At 40.8% G+C, this 21,602-nt stretch overlaps 1 protein-coding gene across 3 annotated transcripts in view; it reads right to left on the reverse strand.

Annotated features, from left to right (window-relative positions):
• Window positions 1-566: 566 nt before the first annotated feature.
• The window catches only part of LOC101394597 (uncharacterized), a 43,287-nt gene continuing 22,251 nt past the window's right edge, over window positions 567-21,602 (reverse strand). For all 3 annotated transcript variants that reach the window (XM_087422183.1, XM_014794810.2, XM_087422184.1), the window contains 3 exons: window positions 19,105-19,228; window positions 18,703-18,798; window positions 567-11,302 (listed from right to left, as the gene is read on the reverse strand). In XM_087422183.1, the coding sequence (XP_087278309.1) occupies window positions 9,858-11,302; window positions 18,703-18,798; window positions 19,105-19,228 (1,665 nt within the window). In that variant the 3' untranslated portion in view covers window positions 567-9,857. The remainder of the gene's footprint in view (window positions 11,303-18,702; window positions 18,799-19,104; window positions 19,229-21,602) is intronic.

The following is a 21,602-nucleotide window of genomic DNA, read 5'->3' on the forward strand; positions in this document are numbered from 1 at the left end:
TCATGGGGAGGTCAAGGCAGAGCACAGACAGAAGGAGAGAGAGATAGGACCTGGGGCACATACCTTTATTAGGGTCCATGGTGGAGTGCCTTGGTGTTCCTGGGCTAAGGTTGGATTAGCGAATTCAAATCAAAAGAGTGGAGTTTTGGTAAGCCCCACAGGGGTCTTACCTAAGGGGTGCACAAGAAGGCGCTTGGAGACAGGGGAGACTGTTGATCACAAGGGCTATTGAGGAAGTCTTATAAGGAACTTACATTTGCTGTGACTCCATGGGCTGTTCTCGAGTGCATGCACTTGCATGAGGGGGCTAGTGTCAGTTTAAGGTCCCTGTGGGCTGCTTGACCAAACATCCAAATGGACGCCAAGGCAGCAATACTATGGGTGGCTTAACTAAACTCGCAACAGATTTATACCTGTTTTTTTTCATGCTAATATAAATGGTACTGCATATTTAATTTCAAATTCCAATTGTTCATTACTGGTATACAGGAAATTGACTTTTGTATATGTTATGAGGTTCCTGGATTCGATCGGAGACGTAAAAGACACTCTCCACTCCAAACAAATGAACTGAAGGTATATTTTATTATATAGAAGATAGTAAAGGTGATAGTCTGCAAACAGATCCGAATAGGTCAAATATTAAGAGGGAAAAAACATCAGCTCGACTGGCAAGGGAAGATATCCACATCGGCTGAAGAGAAATGACACAAATCAACCAGAAAGAGAAACACCAGGTTGACCGAAAAGAGAACACATCAGATCAATGACTTCATATCAAATCAATGACTTCACATCAAATCAGTTACTCACAACATCCACACCCCACTGCCGGAAGAGTCCTGTCAATCGACGCGGCTGGGCAAGGATCACACGTCCTGGGCAAGGCGTCCCTTCCACAGGTGGAACTCTCACCAGGTCTCAGTTTCCAACAGTTTTTATACCATCAATAATTTTCAGAGTAAGCAATTAGAGTTTGCAGAGCAAGCATTTAGTGTTTCCATGCACAAATGGTTATCAGTGGCGTACGTGCACTGAGCCCTCTGGCTAACGTCCCAGCCCAGTAATTGTGTACGTGCATTGTTCTCTTTGGTTATCGTCCTAGCCCAGCACAGATGGCCAGTCCATCCCGTGCTACGACGCTCCAAGAGCCTTGAAATGTTACAACTTGCAACTCTCTCCGTGGGAGAAGGGCCAGTTCCCACCACACAAAAAGCACCTTTATATTTCTTTGTGTGCTGGTGGCTGTAGGTCAATGGAACAGCCAAACATGGCTGTACTCATGTCAAGACAGTATATTAACCTGGTATTCTGTGACCTTTATACTTGCATATTAGTTCCAGGAATTCCTTCTTGATCCTTTGGGGTTACATAGATTATTGTGTCATCTATGAACAAACAAAGTTTTAGTTCCTCCTTCCAGTCTGTATAACTGTTATTTAATTTTCTTGTCTTATTAAACTAGTAAGGACTTCTAGTATGATGTTGAATAGGAATGGTGAGAGGGGATATCCTTTCCTTGTTCCTGACCTTAGGGGGAAAACATGCAGTTTCTCCCCATTAAGTATGACGTTAGCTGTAGGGTTTTTGTAGATGCTCTTTATCAAGTTGAAGTTCTCTTTTCCTAATTTTCTGGGATTTTTTTGTTTTTTTATCATGAATGGAGATTGGATTTTGTCAAATGCTTTTTTTTTTTCTTGGTGAGGAAGATTGGCCCTAAGCTAACATCCATTGCCAATCTTCCTCTTTTTGCTGAGGAAGATTAGCCCTGAGCTAACATCTGTGCCCATCTTCCTCTATTTTGTATATGGGACGCCGCCACAGCATGGTTTGATGAGCAGTGTGTAGGTCTGTGCCCAGGATCTGAACCTGTGAACCCAAGGCCACCGAAGTGGAGCGCATGAACTTAATCACTACACCACTGGGCTGGCCCCCCCAAATACTTTTTCTGTCATTGATATGATTATTTGATCATCTTCTTTGGTCTGTTTATGTGGTGGATTACATCAATTGATTTTCAAATGTTGGCCAACCTTGCATAGCTGGACTAAATCCCACTTGGTCATAGTGTATAATTCCTTTAATACATTGTTGGATTCAACTTGCTCATACTTTTTTCTGAGACTTTTTGCATCCATGTTGATGAGACATATTGGTCTTTAGTTTTCCTTTCTTGTAATATTTTTTTCTGGTTTTGGTATTAAGATAATGCTGGCCTCATAAAATGAGTTATTAGCGTTCTCTCATGATTCTATTTTCTGGAAGAGATTGTGGAAATTGGTATCATTTGTTCCCTAAATGTTTGGTAGCATTCACTGTTGAAACCCACCTGTGCCTGGTCTTTCTTCTTTGAGGAGATATTATTGCTTCAGTCACTTCGATATAAAGAGCTATTTGGTTATCTCTTTCTCCTTGTGTGAGTTTTGGTAGTTTGTGTCTTCAAGGAATTGGTTCACTTCATCTAAATTATCAAAGTTGTAGACATAGAGGTGTTCATAATATTCCCTTATTATTGCTTTAATGTCTATGCAATCAGAATTGAAGACCCTTCTTTCACTTCTGATACTGGTGATTTGTGTCTTCTTTTTTCTTGATTACCCTGGCTAGAGATTTATCAATTTTATTCATCTTTTTTACAACCATTGCCAACCTTCCTTTTTGCTTGAGGAAGATTCGCCCTGAGCTAACATCTGAGCCAGTCTCCATAATAGTATGTGTATTATCATTATCATCCTCATCAACAGTTAATAGGTCAATCAGGATCTGTTCTAAACACTTTACATGTATTAATTCATTGAACTGATGATTCTTCGTACAATCTTTAGAAGCAGCCTAGGAAGCTCAGGAACAGTTAGTTGATGAGTGGGCACTTTTTCAAGCAAGCACAGAACTTTTATACAAATTGAGAACACACTGAGCCATAAAACAAATTTCAACACATTTCAAAAGGATTAGAATCATATAGGATATGACTATCGTAGTAATAATTGATTCAATGAATAATCATCAATGGATATTAAACCTTTGATGTCAAATGGGATATTCATTTTAAATATCTAAACTCTTCCCACATATTACTTATCACAAAGAGAAAAATATTCTTTCCAGTGGAGAATCCTGAAAGCACCACCTTAATCAGGTGATTAAAATTACCATCACCAATAATAGGACAGAGTCACATCATGTACTCCCTGACATGCCTGAAGAGTTATTATATACTACTTGTGTTAATAATTCATAGGGGCGGCCCGGTGGCTTAGCGGTTAAGTGCCCGCGCTCCGCTACTGGCGACCCGGGTTTAGATCCCAGGCACGCACCGACGCACTGCTTGTCCGGCCAAGCTGAGGCCACATCCCACATACAGCAACTAGAAGGATGTGCAACTGTGACATACAACTATCTACTGGGGCTTTGGGGGAAAAAAAAAGAGGAGGATTGGCAATAGATGTTAGCTCAGAGCCGGTCTTCCTCAGCAAAAACAGGATTAGCATGGATGTTAGCTCAGGGCTGATCTTCCTCACAAAAAAAAATCATGAATGCAAAGAGGCATATTCTGAACCTAATCATGAGGAAACATTTAACAAACTCAAATTGAGTGATGTAATTTAGCACATTAACAGATTAAATAAGTATTTAGACAAATTTAAGAGAGTACAGCAGTGTAGACACAAAGTAGACACAAATCAGAAAAGGAATGCAAAACAATTATTGAACAGATCATCTCTTTTATACATTGAGGGCCTCCAAAAGAACTTTACAAAAGCGGCCCAGAAGAGAACCAGCCAAGTGCAGACAGCAGTGTGGCTGAGGAAGACCAGCTCTGAGCTAACATCTATTGCCAATCCTCCTCTTTTTTTCCCCCAAAGCCCCAGTAGATAGTTGTATGTCACAGTTGCACATCCTTCTAGTTGCTGTATGTGGCAAGTAGGAACTTGATCTCTTTTTCTCTCCAACACTTAAGCTCATCCATGAAGCAACCAGAAACCAGGGTCAGCGAGCTAGGAGAGGAGAAAAAGGCCTGGAGAGGCAGAAGCTGTCCATGTCTTCCTTCCTCATCTGCCATCTTACCCACCTTGCAACATGCCTCAACTAAGGGAGGGAGAAGCCCCATCTGTAAACAATGCTTATGGTTTTGCTCTCTACACTGGACTGAGTCAGGGTACAGTCTGTGCATTTCATCCAGGGTCAGAGAAAGTATTTGTTTCATCAAATAAATTTAACGGGACAGTGTCAGACAAGGAATCTGCCATATCATCCTCCAAGTTGTGATTACTCATTACAATTCACGTACTTCACCCAGACTCTAGTGCAGTTGGAAGCTGGCATGCAATCGGGTTTCCACCAGGCACTACTGGCACCTTGAGGTGGAGGAGGTTAGCATAATAGGGTGAACATCATGGAGTGGACTTACACAAACCTAGACAACATGGCCTACTACACACTAGGCTATATGGTACTAATCTTAAGAGACCACCATCCGTTATGCAGTCCGTCGTTGACTGAAACGTCGTTATGTGGCGCACAACTGTACCGTGTGAAGCACTGTTCAAGGAAGAGTGTGTCTGGCTTTTATCAGCGGACATGTGCTGTGTCTGGGCGTTTATCCTGACTACTTTCTTCAGGCCTGTGCAGCCCATAAGCCTCATTCCTTGGCCTCTGAGAATTCTTCAAATTACAAAATATCCTTTATTAAATCCCTTGCTGGTGAAAATACTACATAGAATGGGTTTTATCTCCAATTGTTGTTCTCTATTTTACTAATGAAGAGATATCAATGAAAAAACTGTATGAAAATACAACACACCAGGTAAAAGAATTAAATCAGCATTTTTCAGTAGTTTTAGATCCTACATATTGTTAATTACAGAAAGACGTATCACCATTTGTGTTACTTAGAACCCCATAATACTATGTACCATCCACGTGCACATCTAAGTACTGGTTTTATAAACACTCAGTGCACTAAGTCATCGCCTCTGCAGACACTGGGAGAAGAGGACTGAAGAAGGGAAAAGAGACTTCACCTGTTCCTGAAATGATTCACTTTTATAAAATTTTAATCACAAAACAAGATGCCTAATTACCAAGTAGTAGTTACACAGGTGTTACTGTTTTTCTGTATTATTTATTCAAGAAGATTTAAAAGCATAAAATAAAATATAGTAAAATTTTGGAAAATGAGGTGAAAGAGGCACAGAACCAGAAAAGTAGGTATTATATAGTAGAAACATCATTATTTAAAATAGGGGTGAGCAAACTACAACCTGCAGGCCAAATGTGGCCTGTTGCTTGTTTTTGTAAATAAAGTTTTATTGGAACCCAGCCATGCCCATTTGCTTACAGGTCAGGATCTCTCACCTTCAGCACTACTGACATTCTGGACCAGATAATCCTGTTGTGGGGGCTGCACTATAAACTGGAGGATGTTTAGCAGCATCCCTGACCTTAACCCACCAGGTGCCAGCAGCACCCCCTTTCACAGTGACAACTAAAAATGTCTCCTGGGGTTGGGGGCAGGGAAGGCAAAATTAGCCCTGGTAGAACGGCTGGTTTATGTATTCTATGTTTTCACATACAAAGGCAGAGTAGAGACTATGATCACAAAGCCTAAAATATTTACTATCTGGCCCTTCACAGAAAAAGTTCGTTGACTTCTTTTGCCATAAAAAGGGAAAAGATACATGTTAGACGAAGCAAACAAACCACAAAGTATATGACAAAGCACCTCCTTAAAGTTTCTACAAATTACCTCAAAAACTACTCCAATTAAAAAAAAGGAACAGGGCCGGCTCCGTGGCTCAGCGGTTAAGTGCGCGCACTCTGATGCTGGCCGCCCGGGTTCGGATCCCGGGAGCGCCCCGAGGCACCACTTCTCCGTCCAACGTGAGGCCGAGTCCCACGTACAGCAACTAGAAGGATGTGACCCTATGACATACAACTATCTACTGGGGCTTTGGGGGGAAAAAACTGAATAAATAAAATCTTTAAAAAAAAAAAAAAGGGAACAGATAAAAAGAAGCAATTCGCAGAAATAAAATTCAAATGACTCTTAGGCATGGAAGATGCTCAACCTCACTGACAGTCAAGAAAATGCAGACTGAAGGCACATTTTTTTGTTCACCCAATTTAACAAGGTTCAGTCCTGGTTGAAGTTGTCGGGAATGGACACACGTTCCTGTGGAGGTTAACACGCATTTCACAGTAAGGCATTAACTTCTACATGGAAATAACTACGTGGCAAGGTAAGGCATCCAACAGGTAGGAATCCACCCATGCTACAGAAATAAACACAACATGCAACAATACATTTGTAGTAAAATTATTTTTGTACAATTATTTGTAAAAGTCTAAAGCTAAATAGTTACATCTATAGGTACTGACTGGAAGGATGTCGGTGGTATGTCACAAAGTGAGGAGGGCACACGTCAACGCGTAAGACAATCCCATCTAAACTACCCCCTGCCGCCTGACACACACACATCACCAGAACAAACCTCCTAGATGTATGTTTCCTGAGTATGGAGAAACGCATGGAAGGCTTCCAATGTTGGCACTTCAGAGAATAAGTGTGTATATATATATTTTTTCTTTCTAAACTTTTGCAGTATACCCCTGGTTTTTGGTAAAACATGTTATATAAATTCGGAATAGAACTTTCAAATCTTGAAAAGAAAAATATGTATACATGGGCAAAACATGAAAGAGAACCATCTCAACATTGATTATAACTCAAAAAAGGTTAGAAATTGTAATGAAACCAGTACTGTGGTCATGCCTAGTTTTGCCTGGCTTTACTCATTCTTCAATTCTCCTAAAGGGCACAACATCCCTTCTTAGAATATGTACAACTTACAAGAACAGACTTATGAAATATACCAGTGCAGATAATATTTAATCACTTCCCCCTTTTAAAAAATGCTCGAATTTGTTATAAATTGTCCTCCAATGGGCTGAGGACTGATTTATCACATTAATACATTTACATAAAACATTTAAAATATGTATTATTTTTATAAAGCATGGGGTGAAGTGGAATCCACTGGATGATGATGATTGCAAATGTAACGTCCACAGACCATGAGGTAGGATTACGTGGAGAGCTGCAGGGACTTCGCAGCAGGTGAAGGTGCATACGCTGTAATAGTTTCCTGTTTACTACTTTCAGTGGGCCATAGTTATTTTAGTGTCTAGTTCTCAATGTGTAAACACTACATTTATATATTACATTCTTAAAGAATTGGACAGGTTAGGTCATGATTTTATTCTAGATAAAAAAACCCTATTTTCTTCTTTTAATAAGTTGCTAGATTTGACTTGCTATTTCAATTGGAATATTCATACACCATGAGTACAAAGCTGATTTGATTTGGATGTTGTCTTTTTCCAAATTTGGCAAAAGGGTATCAGGGTTATACTGGCCTCACAGCTGTGACTCTGTATCTTGAAGACTTGGAAGATTTTATCTGTAAGATACTCCACTTCTAGAGGAGTTACATGGTGTAGCTCTTTAATCAGTTTTTTTCTGGGTTCCTACTTTATTCAGGAAAATAATACTTTTTCAGGATTTCAGAAATACTGTAAAAAGCTGAATATAAACATACACTATAAAATGCTGAATGTAAAGGAACACTTCCTACATCTTACTAAACAAAGTTGTATATATATAAACACAAAAATATGTTTAGGACAATATTTAAGAAAACGCTTTTCCACAATTTCAGATATACTATAAAAAAGCTGATTATAAACATTTTCTCATCTTACTAAAGCTGAATAAATGTGTGTAGATATATACAAAAATTTTTTCCCCAGAACTCAGATATATTATAAAAAGTTGAGTATCAACCTGTACCAGATGTGCACGGAGTTTCTCATTTCATACAAACCCAGGGACAGGGCAGGTCTGAACTGTTTCATCAGCTCAGCAACACCAAGGACACAGGTGACTCGTCTCTCCCATGCCAAGCTCAGCCCCTCCGCCCTGGCTGCAGAATGGCCACGATGCCAGGTACCACACAGACAGCCAGACACACATCCTGTATATGCGTAGACTGTTTCCTCCTATTTTGTTAGGAAAGAACATTGAACTGAGGCCCATGTGCAGCCGTCTGCATGGATCTTCTGTGGCCAGGCCCGTGATACACACGCCCAGATGCAAAGTGAGCTAGGAGAGCCGGCATCTGGCACGTGGGCAGCAGGCGATCCCCGCAAACGGAGAACGGTTAACACTGATGGATGGCAACCCAGTGTCTGCCACAACACTGCCTTCTTTCTTTAAATCGCCTCCATTTTTGTAGTTACATATCCTTTCTCATTCACGTGCTTGAGATTTTTCTTTTATGGTGTAATCTTTTTCATTTCTTTCAAGGTTTTTTTCTTTTTTTGCTCTGCACTTATTTTTTTAGAGCTTTTCTACATCCTAGAGTTGAGTGCTTATTCATTCTCTCATTCCTCTGATCAACAGATGTTTACCGGGAACCTACTAGAAACAGGCAGTGCACCAAGTACTGTGGAGTTAGAATGAATCCTCGCCTTTGGCTGTCCCCGTTTTCTACACATATTGAAGGGAGTTAATCTTCCTCAGAGTGCAGCTTTGTTGCATCCTCCATATTTCAACATGTAGTTGTCTGTCATTCATTCCTAATGGTAATTTGCCTTGATTTCCTTTTTAATGTAAAAATTATTTAAACAGGTATCTTTTAAACGTCCTCGTGGAGGAATAGATTTTGGCTAAGGCTTTGTTATTTTCTAATTCTCCAGAACAGAGTCAGAGATTGTGGCATATGTCCCTTGTTTTGGGGAAGGTTTTAATAAATCATCTAAATCTTCCCTCGGAACTCACAGCAACCCACCTTTATTCTACTGGGGTTCTTTACATTATGAATTCCCTGATGGGGAAAAGGGGCAACCTACGAATGAAAGCTTCAGTTTTTAATTTTTCTCCAGAAGGAATTACAGAACACTCAATAAAGAAAGAGATGATGTAAGGTGTCCTACAGTCACTGAACACATAGGGCCTTCTTCTCATATGATCTCTAATAAACACAATTATGAAAATAAACAAAAGTACAATAAAAGCAGCTCTTACTTAACACACTTTCAATATGAGCCAGACACTATTCTAAGGGATATAAGGTAAATATTTAATCTTCACAATGCTACTAAGAAATATGGTCCTAATATTACTAATTTATAATGAGGAAACTTAGACATGGTTAAGTAATTTGCCCTATAAGAAATGAGTTATAATGGTGAAGGCAGGTAAAGAAGAGACATTGGTTAAATCTTTTCCCACTCTGATTCAATCTAGGTTAATTTAGAGAATGAGCTTGCAAACATTTAACGAGATTTGAGCAGGATGGAAGAATGTGCTGCGTTTTTAACATTAATGAAGCCTTCCTCAAGTATGAGTTATCATATGAATAACTTGTTAGCTAAAACAAATTGTTGTCCCACATATATGACATTTATACTATGAATCCTGATTTCCCATAAGGGCTAATAACCCTGATGTTGAGGAAAGTTTGAATGATTAATGTCTCTATCACATTCACTGCTTCCTAAGACTTCCCACTTTCCTTATATTCATGGAGCTTTTCACCAATTGAACTCTGATGTTTAATAAATTCTGAAACACAAATAAACCCCTCCCAATTCCTAACATTTACAAGGCTTCTCATCAGTAACAAATGTCAAATAAACTCTGTCCCTTAAATAAAGGCCTTACCTCCACAGTGTGAACTCTGATATAAGTAAGCTCTTATCCTCAAATGCTTTCCCATGTTCCTTATGATCACAGGGGTTTTTGTTTGTTTTACTAGTATGAATTTTCAGATGTCAAGTGTTTTCACATGTCTTCACTCACTCCTCTGTCTCGTATGAATTCTCTGATGTTGACTAAGGTGTGAGCCACGAAAAAAGGCCTTCCCACACTCCTTACATTCATAGGGTTTCTCACCAGTATGAATCTTCTGGTGTCGATTAAGTTCTGAGCCACGACTAAAGGCCTTCCCGCATTCCTTACACTCATAGGGTTTCTCACCACTGTGACTTCTCTCATGATGAGTAAGTTGTGACTTTCGAATAAAAGCCTTCCCACACTCCTTACATTTATGGGGTCTCTCACCAGTGTGGACTTTTTGATGTCGAATAAGTTCTGTGCTACAAGTGAAGGCCATTTCACATTCCCTACACTTATAGGGTTTCTCACCAGTGTGAGCTCTCTGATGTCGAGTCAGTTCTGAGCCACGACGAAAGGACTTCCCACATTGCTTACATTTATACGGTTTCTCATCAGTATGAACAATCTGATGTCGAATAAGTTGTGAATCAGAGATAAAACCTTTCCCACATTCCTTACATTTATGAGGTTTCTCACCAGTATGAATTCTTTGATGCAGACTCAGTCGTGAGGCACAACTATACACCTTCCCACATTCCTTACATTCACAGCGCCTTTCACCAGTGTGGATTATCTGATGAAGACTAAGCTGTGTATCATAACGAAAAGCTTTCCCACATTCCTTACATTCATGGGGTTTCTCACCAGTGTGGATTCTCTGATGTCGAAAAAGGTGTGAGGGACGGGTAAAGGCCTTCCCACATTCCTTACATTCATAGTATTTCTCATCAGTATGAATTCTCTGATGTAAATTAAGTTGTGAGGTCGACGGAAAGGCGTTCCCACACTCCTTACATTTATAGGGTTTCTCGCCTATATGATTCTTTTGATGTTTACTAAGTTGTGAGCTAGAATGAAAGGCTTTGCCACATTCCTTACATTTATGAGGTTTCTCACCAGTATTAATGCTCTGAGGTTTAGTAATTTCAGAGTCATGAATCAAGGCACGTTTCTTATTTTCATTACTTTTTCTGCTTTCGTGAATTCTCTGATGCTTAATTAAGTCTGACCTACTATTAAAGGCTTTCCCACATTCTCCACATTTAGAGTCTTTTTCCTTATTGTGACTTCCTTCACGTTGAATACGGTGTGAGTGGTACCTGAAAGCTTCCTTACATTCCTTGTGTTCACAGGACTGTGCTCCAGCATGCACCGTCTGAGGTCCTCTATCAACTGGGCACTGAGTGGGCATGGGCCTTTCTTCAGAGGTTATTACAGCTTGTCTGAAATGTCCCTCCTGCTGTCTCTCCAGGGGGCACTTGACTTCTCTGTTATTTCTGACCCTAGTGCACTCAAGGTTAGAGTTTGTAAGTCTTTTTGTTATTTCTGGTTGTAATGATTTAACTTCATAACTGTCCTCTTTTGGAGATAAATTCTTGGTTTCTCTTCTGGACTCCCAATCTGTAAGATAACAAGAAAGAAAATAGGAGAGATTTTCATGTTGCAGAAGGAAAGTTCTAAGGTAGAAATGACAAACTAAAAACAGTGGATAATTTAAATAGCTCGTAACACTGCATTGCAATTTGTAAAAAAAAAAAAAAGGGGGGGAGGGGAGGATGAGAATAGAGAAAATGAGGGGAGCTCGTGAAGGAAGTGGTTCTTCACCTCCAGAGAGAATTGGAATCAGCTGGGGGAACTTGTTATAAGTACGCTGTCCAGGAACCACCTAAGACCAAATAAATGAGAATCTAAAGGAGTAGGACATTGCATCTAACAGCAAGTCCTCTCATGTCTAGCCTCAAACCAGTGCTCGCTTCGGCAGCACATATACTAAAATTCTAGCCTCAAACCATATCCAGATTTTGACTACTTCTTTTTTTTTTTTTTAAGATTTTATTTATTTATTTTTCCCCCCCACAAAGCCCCAGTAGATAGGTGTATGTCATAGCTGCACATCCTTCCAGTTGCTGTATGTGGGACACGGCCTCAGCATGGCCGGAGAAGCGGTGCGTCAGTGCGTGCCCGGGATCCGAACCCGGGCCACCAGCAGCGGAGCGTGTGCACTTAACCGCTAAGCCACAGGGCCGGCCCTGGATTTTGACTACTTCTCTATCAGTATCTCTACCACCTTGTCCCAAGCCATGTCTCACCAAGATTAACACAACACTATCCTAACGGGTTTCCCTACTTCCACAGTTGCCCTCTTAATATCCCATACCCAACACAGTATGTTAAAATAAGTTGGATCACGCCATTCACCTCCTCAAAATCCACCACTGGATTTCCCTTTCATGCAGAGTAAAGTCAAGTCCTTATGTGGTCTACTAGGCCTTCCTGAACTTGTCCTGCAACACCCCTTTCTGACCTCCTTGCCCATCTCCTCCCCTTAGCTGACTCTGCTCCAGCTCCCTGACCAACCGGATGTTCTTCACACCTGCCAAGCACACCCCTCCTTCAGAATCTCTGCTGCCAATATCTTCCCCAAGATATCAATATAGCTCATTCAATTACTTCATTCTGACCTGTATTCAAATGCCAACTTATGAGACCACTCTTTACAAAATAGGACCCTCATCACTCTACTTACACTATTTTTTGCAGTGTACTTATGATCACATGTCATTTTATCTATTTCCAACATTATTATAAAAACTTTCAAACATACAGAAAAATGAAAAGAATTGGACAGTGAACCCCCATATTCCCACTACCTAGATTCTACAGTAACTATTTGGCTCTACTGGCCTTATCACATGTCTATCTACCCTTCTATGCATCTGTCCATCTTGCAGACATCAGTATACTTCACCTCTTAACAGATTAGATTATACTCTAACCTGTTTACTTCTGTATTGTCTGGCCTCTCTTCACTGTACACGCACAGAGTAAACACTTAATAACTATTTGTTTGATGAATGAATGGCCACTGGAATTTTTATTAATCTCCCTCAGTGATTCTGAGGCAACTCAAAGGGTGGGACTCACTGTTTAAATACAGTGCCTTCTGGGCCGGCCCCGTGGCTTAGCGGTTAACTGCACGCGCTCCGCTGCTGGCGGCCCGGGTTCGGATCCCGGGCGCGCACCCACGCACCGCTTCTCCGGCCACGCTGAGGCTGCGTCCCACATACAGCAACTAGAAGGATGTGCAACTGTGACATACAACTATCTGCTGGGGCTTTGGGGGAAAAAATAAATAAATTAAATTAAATACAGTGCCTTCTCCCTGCACTTACAATAAAATACAAAATTTCTTCCCAATCCTGCAAAACTCTGCACTATCAGGACCCTGCTTCCCTATTCCCTTCATTTTGAGGTGCCTTCACTCACCATGAGCCCACTAGACTGGCCTCCATTTGACTCCAAGATCACCCCAATTACCTTCTCATCCTAGCCCCTTTCAGGAAATGCTTCATCTCCCACGAATGCGCTGTTCCAGGATCTCTGCATGGCCACCTTCGCTCATTCTAAATGTCTTAATTTTCTGTCAAGTACCCTGTTCTCTGCCCTCATAATCTTTTCCTGAATTCTGGAATTACATATTTATTCACCAGTTTATCTACTGGTAAAATTTCTCCCAATGTGGCCTAGAACTAGCATAATACTTATTTTACTCACTATGATATAACCAATTCCCAGCACATAGTTTAATTAACGTTAAATAAACTAATCACTAGATTAAGGGTATTCAGGCGGAAATAAAGGACAACATGCCAAAGATAATGAAAGAAGGAGAGTGACTTGAGAATCAGAGTACTTTCTCCATGCTTTTAATTATTTAACAGGTGATGGAGGTGTCTTCCTGCCTCTGATCCCTCCCAGCTTCAATATGCTCTCCCTACATCACTTCCATGTACATGGCAGTAATGCACAAGCAAGCCAGCACCATTAGCGTAAATCTGTACATGTACCTACACAGGTCCCCTAGAATATTGACAGCTTTACACAACAATAAAAATCTTATGTAATTCTGAGAAAATTCTAATGGAAAATGAAGATACTATGGCAACCATTTATGAGAGGTTGTATGGTGTTGCGACAAAGAATACAACTCTAGAGCCAGAATGCTCGGGTGTGAATCCTAGTCTCCAGATTTGCTAGCTGGATGACACTGGACAGTTATTTAACTACTTAGAAATCAAGAAGGCTGGTCTGAGACAAGAGAGTTGCTTGTTCTCCAGATGCTCAACGTGAGGTGTCAGAGCTTTACGCAGGCACCTAAATTAAAGAGCAGCAACAAGAAAAACAAAAGACAAATCCCAGAAACAACCACCACCATCTCAGTGAGAGAGAAATAAGATACCAGACTTGGGTGGGCCAAATGGGTGAAGGGGGTCAATTGCATAGGATGGATGGTAACTAGACTTTTGGCGATCACTTTGTAGTGTACACAGATGTCAAATTATAATATACACCTGAAACTTATATAATGTTATATACCAATTTTAGCTCAATTAAGGAAAAAAAGATACCAGACTTGTGACAATATATTATCTAAAATGTCCACTTTTCGACAAAAAATTATGAGACGTACAAAGAAACAGGAAAGATGTCACATACACAGAAAAAAAAAAGCAGCCAAAAGACAACGTAACCGAGGGGGCCCAGTTAATGGACTTAATAGACAAGACTTTAAATAAGCTACTATAAATATAAATTTAGTTCAAAGAACTAAAGGAAGTCATATCTAGACAATTAAAGGAAAGTATAAGAATGATGTCTCACTAAATAAAGAATATCAACAAACAGATAGAAATTATAAAATACAGGGCCAGCCCTGGTGGCCTGGTGGTTAAGTTCGGTGCACTCCGCTTTGGTGGCCTGGCTTCGGTTCCCAAGTATGGACCTACACCACCTGTCCATTAGTGGCCATGCTGTGGTGGCAGCTCACATACAGAAAGAGGAGGATTGGCAACAGATGTTAGCTCAGGGCGAATCTCCTCAACAACAACAAACAACAACAACCAAACAGAAATTTGAGTTGAAAAGTACAGTAACTAAAATGAAAAATTCACCAGCAGAGCTCAGCAACAGATTTGAGCTTGCAGAAGAAAGGATCAGCAAACACGAAGACAGGTAAATAGAGAGCCTATTTCAGTGTGTGGTACAGAAATAAAAAGGAATAAAAAATAAAAATAAACAGAGCCTTAGAGACCTGAGGGATACCATAAAGCGTACATACCAAATATATGCATAAAGGGAGTCTCTGAATGGGAACAAGAAAGGAGTAGAAAAACATGTGAAGAAACAATGTCCACCAACTCCCCATATCTGATGAAAAACATTACATGTACACATCTAAGAAGCTCAATGAACTCCAAGTTGAATAAACTTGCTATAACCTTGGAATAAATTTGATCCAAACCTAGACACATCACAGGCAACTCATAAAAGTCAAAGATAAAATCTTAAAGCATCGAGAGAGAAGCAATTCATTACATATAAGGGATCCTCAATAAGACCAGCAGCTGAAACCATGGAGACTAGAAGACAGTAGAATGACATAGTTGGTGCTGGGAAAAAAGGGCTGTCAATCAAGAATTCTATATCAAAACTATCTTTCATAAATAAAAGAAAAATTAAGAGGGGCCGGCCCTGTAGGTTAGCGGTTAAGTGCGCGCGCTCCACTACCGGTGGCCCGGGGTTCGGATCCGGGCGCGCACCGATGCACCGCTTGTCTGGCGACGCTGAGGCAGTGTCCCACATACAGCAACTAGAAGGATGTGCAACCATGACACACAACTAGCTACTGGGGCTTTGGGGAGAAAAAGGGAAAAAGAAATAAAGGAAGATTTGCAATAGATGTTAGCTGAGGGCCAGTCTTCCTCAGCAAAAAGAGGAGGATTGGCATGGATGTTAGCTCAGGGCTAATCTTCCTCACCAAAAAAAAAAGAAAAAAGAAAGAAAGAAAAATTAAGATATTTCCAGTTTATTTTTAAAACAAAGGGAATTTATCACTAGCAGATCTCCCCTACAAGAAATACTAAAGGGAGTTGTTTAGGCTGAAATGAAAGGACAAAAGATAACTTGAATTCACACAAAGAAATAAAAACCACCAGTAAAGGTAACTACATAGGTATATATAAGACGGTACAAAAGTATTTGCTTCTTCTATCTGACTTAAAAGACAACTACATAAAGCAATAATTATACAAATGTGTTGATGGTGTATTAGTTTCCTGTTTCTGATATAACAAATCACCACAAATGTAGTGGCTTAAAACATCTGAGATTTATTACCTTACATGTAGTGCTGGAAGAAGGTCAGAAGTCTGACAGGTCTCAACAGGCCAAAATGAATGTGTTGGTGGCCAGGCTGTGCTCCTTTCTAGAGGCTCTAGGGAAGAATCTGTTTCCTTGCTTTTTCCAACTCCTAGAGACTGCCCACATTCCTTAGCTCATCACGGTCCCCTTCCTCCATCTTCAAAAACAGCATACTGCATCTCTCTCTGCATCTCTTCTGTTGTCACACCTCTGACTTTCAAGAACCCTTGTGATTACATTGAGCCCATGTGAATAATCTAGGATAATCTCCCTAATTTAAGGCCAGCTGATTTGCAACCTTAATTCGTCTTTCCATGTAAGGACAACATATTCACAGGTTCCAGGGATTAAGATGTGGACATTTTTGAGGGAGTCATTATCCTGTCTACCAATATTGGCTTATAATGTACTAGGGTGTGATCTGCATGACAATAATATAAAGAAGGCAGGAGGGAACAGGGGTATACTGTGGCACAGTTTTTTAATAAGATTAAAGTTTAGTTAGTATTAATCTAAACTAATAAATAAAATCTTTAAAAAAAAAAAAAAAAAAAGGGCCGGCTCCGTGGCTTAGCGGTTAAGTGCGCGCGCTCTGATGCTGGCGGCCCGGGTTCGGATCCCGGGAGCGCCCCGAGGCACCACTTCTCCGTCCAACGCGAGGCCGAGTCCCACGTACAGCAACTAGAAGGATGTGAACCTATGACATACAACTCTCTACTGGGGCTTTGGGGGGAAAAAACTGAATAAATAAAATCTTTAAACTAAATTGTTTTAAGATGCTAATTGAAATTTCCAGGGCAACTGCTGAGAGAATAACTCTAAAAACTATAGTAAAAGAACAATAAGAAAACTAAACTGGAACTCTAGAAAATATCTCTTTAATATAAACTATAATAATGGAAGAACGGAAGTATAAAACAAAAATAACACATGTAGAAAACAAAATACCACAATGCCAGACATAAATCCTACCCTATCAGTAATTACATTAAATGTAAACATATTAAATACTCCAAACAGATGGCAGAAATAGGAAGGATGTCTTAAAAAAACATGATCCAAGTATATGCTGTCTACAAGAGACACAATAAATTCAAGGACACAAAACGGGTGACAGAAAAGGATAAAAAAAGATATACTATGCAGGGCCGGCTCCGTGGCTTAGCGGTTAAGTGCGCGCGCTCTGATGCTGGCGGCCCGGGTTTGGATCCCGGGCGCGCCCCGAGGCACCACTTCTCCGTCCAGCGCGAGGCCGAGTCCCACGTACAGCAACTAGAAGGATGTGAACCTATGACATACAACTATCTGCTGGGGCTTTGGGGGGAAAAAATGAATAAATAAAATCTTTAAAAAAAAAAAAAAAAAAGATATACTATGCAAAGAGGAATCAAAAGTAAGCTGCAATAACTATACTATTATCAGATAAAATAGACTTTAGAACAAAAATTGTAACTAGAGAAGGACATTTTATAATATAAGGGGGTTAATCTATCAGGAAATTATATTGTAAGCATACGTGCATGTAATAATAGAGCCCCAAAGTACATGAAGCAAAAACTAACAGAATTGAAGGGAAAAACAGACAATTCAACAAATTGGAGCCTTCAATGCTCTACTTTCAATAATGGACAGATCAACCAGCCAGAAGATCAACAAGGTAACAGAAAACAACATACTCTTAAATAACCAACGCGTCAAAGAAGAAATCACAAGAGAAATTGGAAAATACTTCTGAGTTGGACAAAAGGAAAACTCAACATACCAAAACTTAGGAAATATAGTTAAAACAGATCTTACAGGGAAATTTACAGCTTAAAATGACTATTAAAAAAAATAAGAAAGATCTCAAATCAATAATCTAATTGTACACTTAAGGAAGTACATAAAGAAGAGCAAACTAAACACAAAGACAGAGGAAGGAAATAATGAAGATTAGAGGGGAGATGAACAAAGTAGAAAAAGAAAAACAGAGAAAAATCAAGTGTAACTACAAGTTGGCTCTTTGAAAAGATCAACAAAACCGACAAACTTTTAGCTAGACTGACCGAAAAAGAGAGAGAGGCTCACACTAATATCAAGAATGAAAGAGGGGCTATCACTACCAACCTTAAGAAATAAAAAGGATTATAAGTAGCTTAGTGGTTGCCTAGGGCTGGGTGTGGGGATTGACTGCTAATGGGCATGGGGTCTCATTTCAAAATGAGGCTGTTGTCACAGTTGCAAAACTCTGTGAATATACTAAAAACCATGGCACTGTACACTTTAAATGAGTGAATTTTATGATACGTGAATTATATCTCAATAGAGCTGTTTTTAAAAGTCTGGACAACACTGGACCCAAAGTGCAGGGAAAATGGTTGTCTCGTGGGAAAGAGGAAGCCACTTCTTTCCTGAAATCAGCGGGAAATGTGAGGAAGGGCAGCAAGAGAATGGTAAGCAGAGTAAAAATCTGCGGCCTCACGCTGAAGCATCCTTACTTTCTTCTCCAGATATCAGGCCCTTCCAGGGAGCTTCCCTACCAACATCAGAAGTGCGCCTTCTCACCAGCCAGCTGAGTGACCACTGCCACGGCTTCTCCCACACGAGTCACCATCACTCACCTGGACACCATTCTTTTGTCTCCTTCCTCTCAACCATCCAGGGCTCCTTCTTCTGCTCCAATAAGGAGATTACATCCGGCTTAGAATCAGAAAGTCCTGCTCAAGAAAAAAAAAAAAAGGGAGGACAAAGTTATATTGTGGGTGTCTCAGAATGAAAATCAGTCCATGATTATCAAGAAAGCGGAGTTAGTAGAGTAAGGGTCAAAGGTCAGAGGAACAAAAAAGATAAAGTTGTCCAATGGAGCAGCCAATTTCTAACTTCACAAGGGACAAACCATTCTTTGGTAAGCAAGAATCATTAATTCAGCCAGGCATTTGAAAAGCACTCACGAGAAATTCATAACAAAAAACATACAAATTCCAGAAGGCCAATTCTGAAGTTTGGGGGGCAGACAAACCTACCCAGTGAGATCAGGTTCTTATAATTCTCCAACATTACATCTCGGTACAAATCCTTCTGAGCAGAGTGCAAACATTCCCACTCCTTTTGAGAGAAGTAAATGGCCACATCTTTGAAGTTCAAGCCCTGGAACGGCAGATAAATATACCATTTGTGAAATTAATAGGCAAAATCTTTACAATGGAAGAAAAGAAAATGAAGAAAGCAATTCAGTAGGGGAACACCGCTGGGAAAACAGGCTGTGCTGGACCCTTCAAGGTGGACGGGTCAGTGTGGAAGCAAGAGTGATCAGGGCACACATCATTCTTGGTGCACACGTCATTCTTAAACATGCCTACAACTATCTTCCATTATCGACCCAGGTCTGGGAATACACAGAGTCCAGATAATCGGTGTTTCTCAATTCAATAAAACTGTAACCACAAGTACACAGCACACTCTATGTTCATCACACAACACTTGTGACCATCTCCTTCCCATTCTCCCAATAAAGAAATTTTTTAAAAAGCTTGATTCAGGGGCCGGCCCTGTGGCTTAGCGGTTAAGTGTGCGTGCTCCGCTACTGGCGCCCCGGGGTTCGGATCCCGGGCGCGCACCGACGCACCGCTTCTCGGGCCATGCTGAGGCCGAGTCCCACATACAGCAACTAGAAGGATGTGCAACTACGACATACAACTATCTACTGGGGCTTTGGGGAAAAATAAATAAATAAATAAAATTATTAAAAAAAAAAAAAGCTTGATTCAAAAATAACTTATAAAACTTCTATTTCTGAGAACAGGATTTGAATATAACTTAGTGACTTAATAATTTCTTAAAAACTCAGGCTCAGGGGCCGGCCCCGTGGCATAGCGGTTAAGTGCACGCGCTCCGCGGCTGGCAGCCCGGGGTTCGGATCCCGGGCGCGCACCAACGCACCGCTTGTCAGGCTATGCTGTGGCGATGTCTCACATAAAGTGGAGGAAAATCAGCACGACGTTAGCTAAGGGCCAGTCTTCCTCAGCACAAAGAGGAGGATTGGCATGGATGTTAACTCAGGGCTGATCCTCCTCAGGAAAAAAAAAAAAAACAAAAACCTCAGGCTCATAAATATGCCAGAATATTAAATCCTAATCACTTTTCTATGTCACCACAAATTATAAAATAGACATCATTTTCACCGGCTATATTCTTATGTATTCAATGTTCTTATTTTGGCACACTAGTTTGGACAAGTTCTCTAAATTTCTTTTGTAGTTATGAGAGTCATTACTTCTCAACAATTTATACATCTAGCTATATTGTTCCTGTTACCATAAATTGTCCCTAACTATACTGTCTCAGTTCCTGAGCTACCAGAACTGATGGAGGAAGATCCACACTCACACTGATGTGACCCAAGACAAGCACACACTACACAAGTTCAAAATGGACCCATTCACTGGCGTCTACCTGGCACAGTCTCCTTGGACTATCACATAACTCCATACACTCAATCTATCAATCCCTATCATCTCCCCAGTCCTAAAAATCTCAGAGAGCTCGAGATATGGGCAAATACTGAGACTGCAACAAATTAACACCAATTACCTTCTTGTCTAATTGGAAACTCAAGTTTACAACATGGGATCCCACATAACCATTACCTCCACTTCATCACATCACAGCTCTAACAAGGGAGGTATAAAATTCCCCGCAAGGGTTGGTTTTTCCACTCCATCAGTACGCCTGGCGGAAGGATATGCACTTAAGGTATTCTAAGTGGTTCGCTGAATGAATACCTCAACATGTGTTGAAGAATAGAGGGACACGTGGGACAGAAGCCTTTGGTAGCATCACTCACTGGAATGGGAAGAATCGGGAAACGAGTTCCTTGGAGGGGCTCAGGGAAGAAGGAAGTTTTAGGAAAAAGAAATACACTGTTCAAATCTTCCAAAATGAAAAATGCATTCAATGAAGGAGGGGAGAAATATCAATTCACATAAATAATGGCTTTCAGGGTTGCAAAAACAGATCTCTTATACCCTGGGTTCATCCTAGAGAAATTCAGAGCTGGAGGAGGCAAAGGAGGAAAAAGCAAAAGCAGCCCTGAGACACCAGGCGACCTGAGTCTCCCAAGGACTGCGAATGAACTCTCCTCCCCTCCCCTCCCATCTTCCTGCTTTTGGCGCCCCAGCTCTCCCTCTCCCTCACAGACACACACATACACACAGTCTCTCCCTCTCCCTCACAGACACACACACACACAGTCTCTCCCTCTCCCTCTCCCTCATAGATGCACACACACACACAGTCTCTCCCTCCCTCACAGACACACACACACACACAGTCTCTCCTCTCCTCTCCCTCATAGACGCACACACACACACAGTCTCTCCCTCTCCCTCACAGACACACACACACACACAGTCTCTCCCTCTCCCTCACAGACACACACACACACACAGTCTCTCCTCTCCCTCTCCCTCATATGCACACACACACACAGTCTCTCCCTCTCCCTCACAGACACACACATACA

The sequence above is a fragment of the Ceratotherium simum genome, chromosome 33 (genome assembly GCF_057802395.1).
Source record: "Ceratotherium simum simum isolate JZ-2026a chromosome 33, ASM5780239v1, whole genome shotgun sequence".
NCBI classification, from domain to species: Eukaryota; Metazoa; Chordata; class Mammalia; order Perissodactyla; family Rhinocerotidae; genus Ceratotherium; species Ceratotherium simum.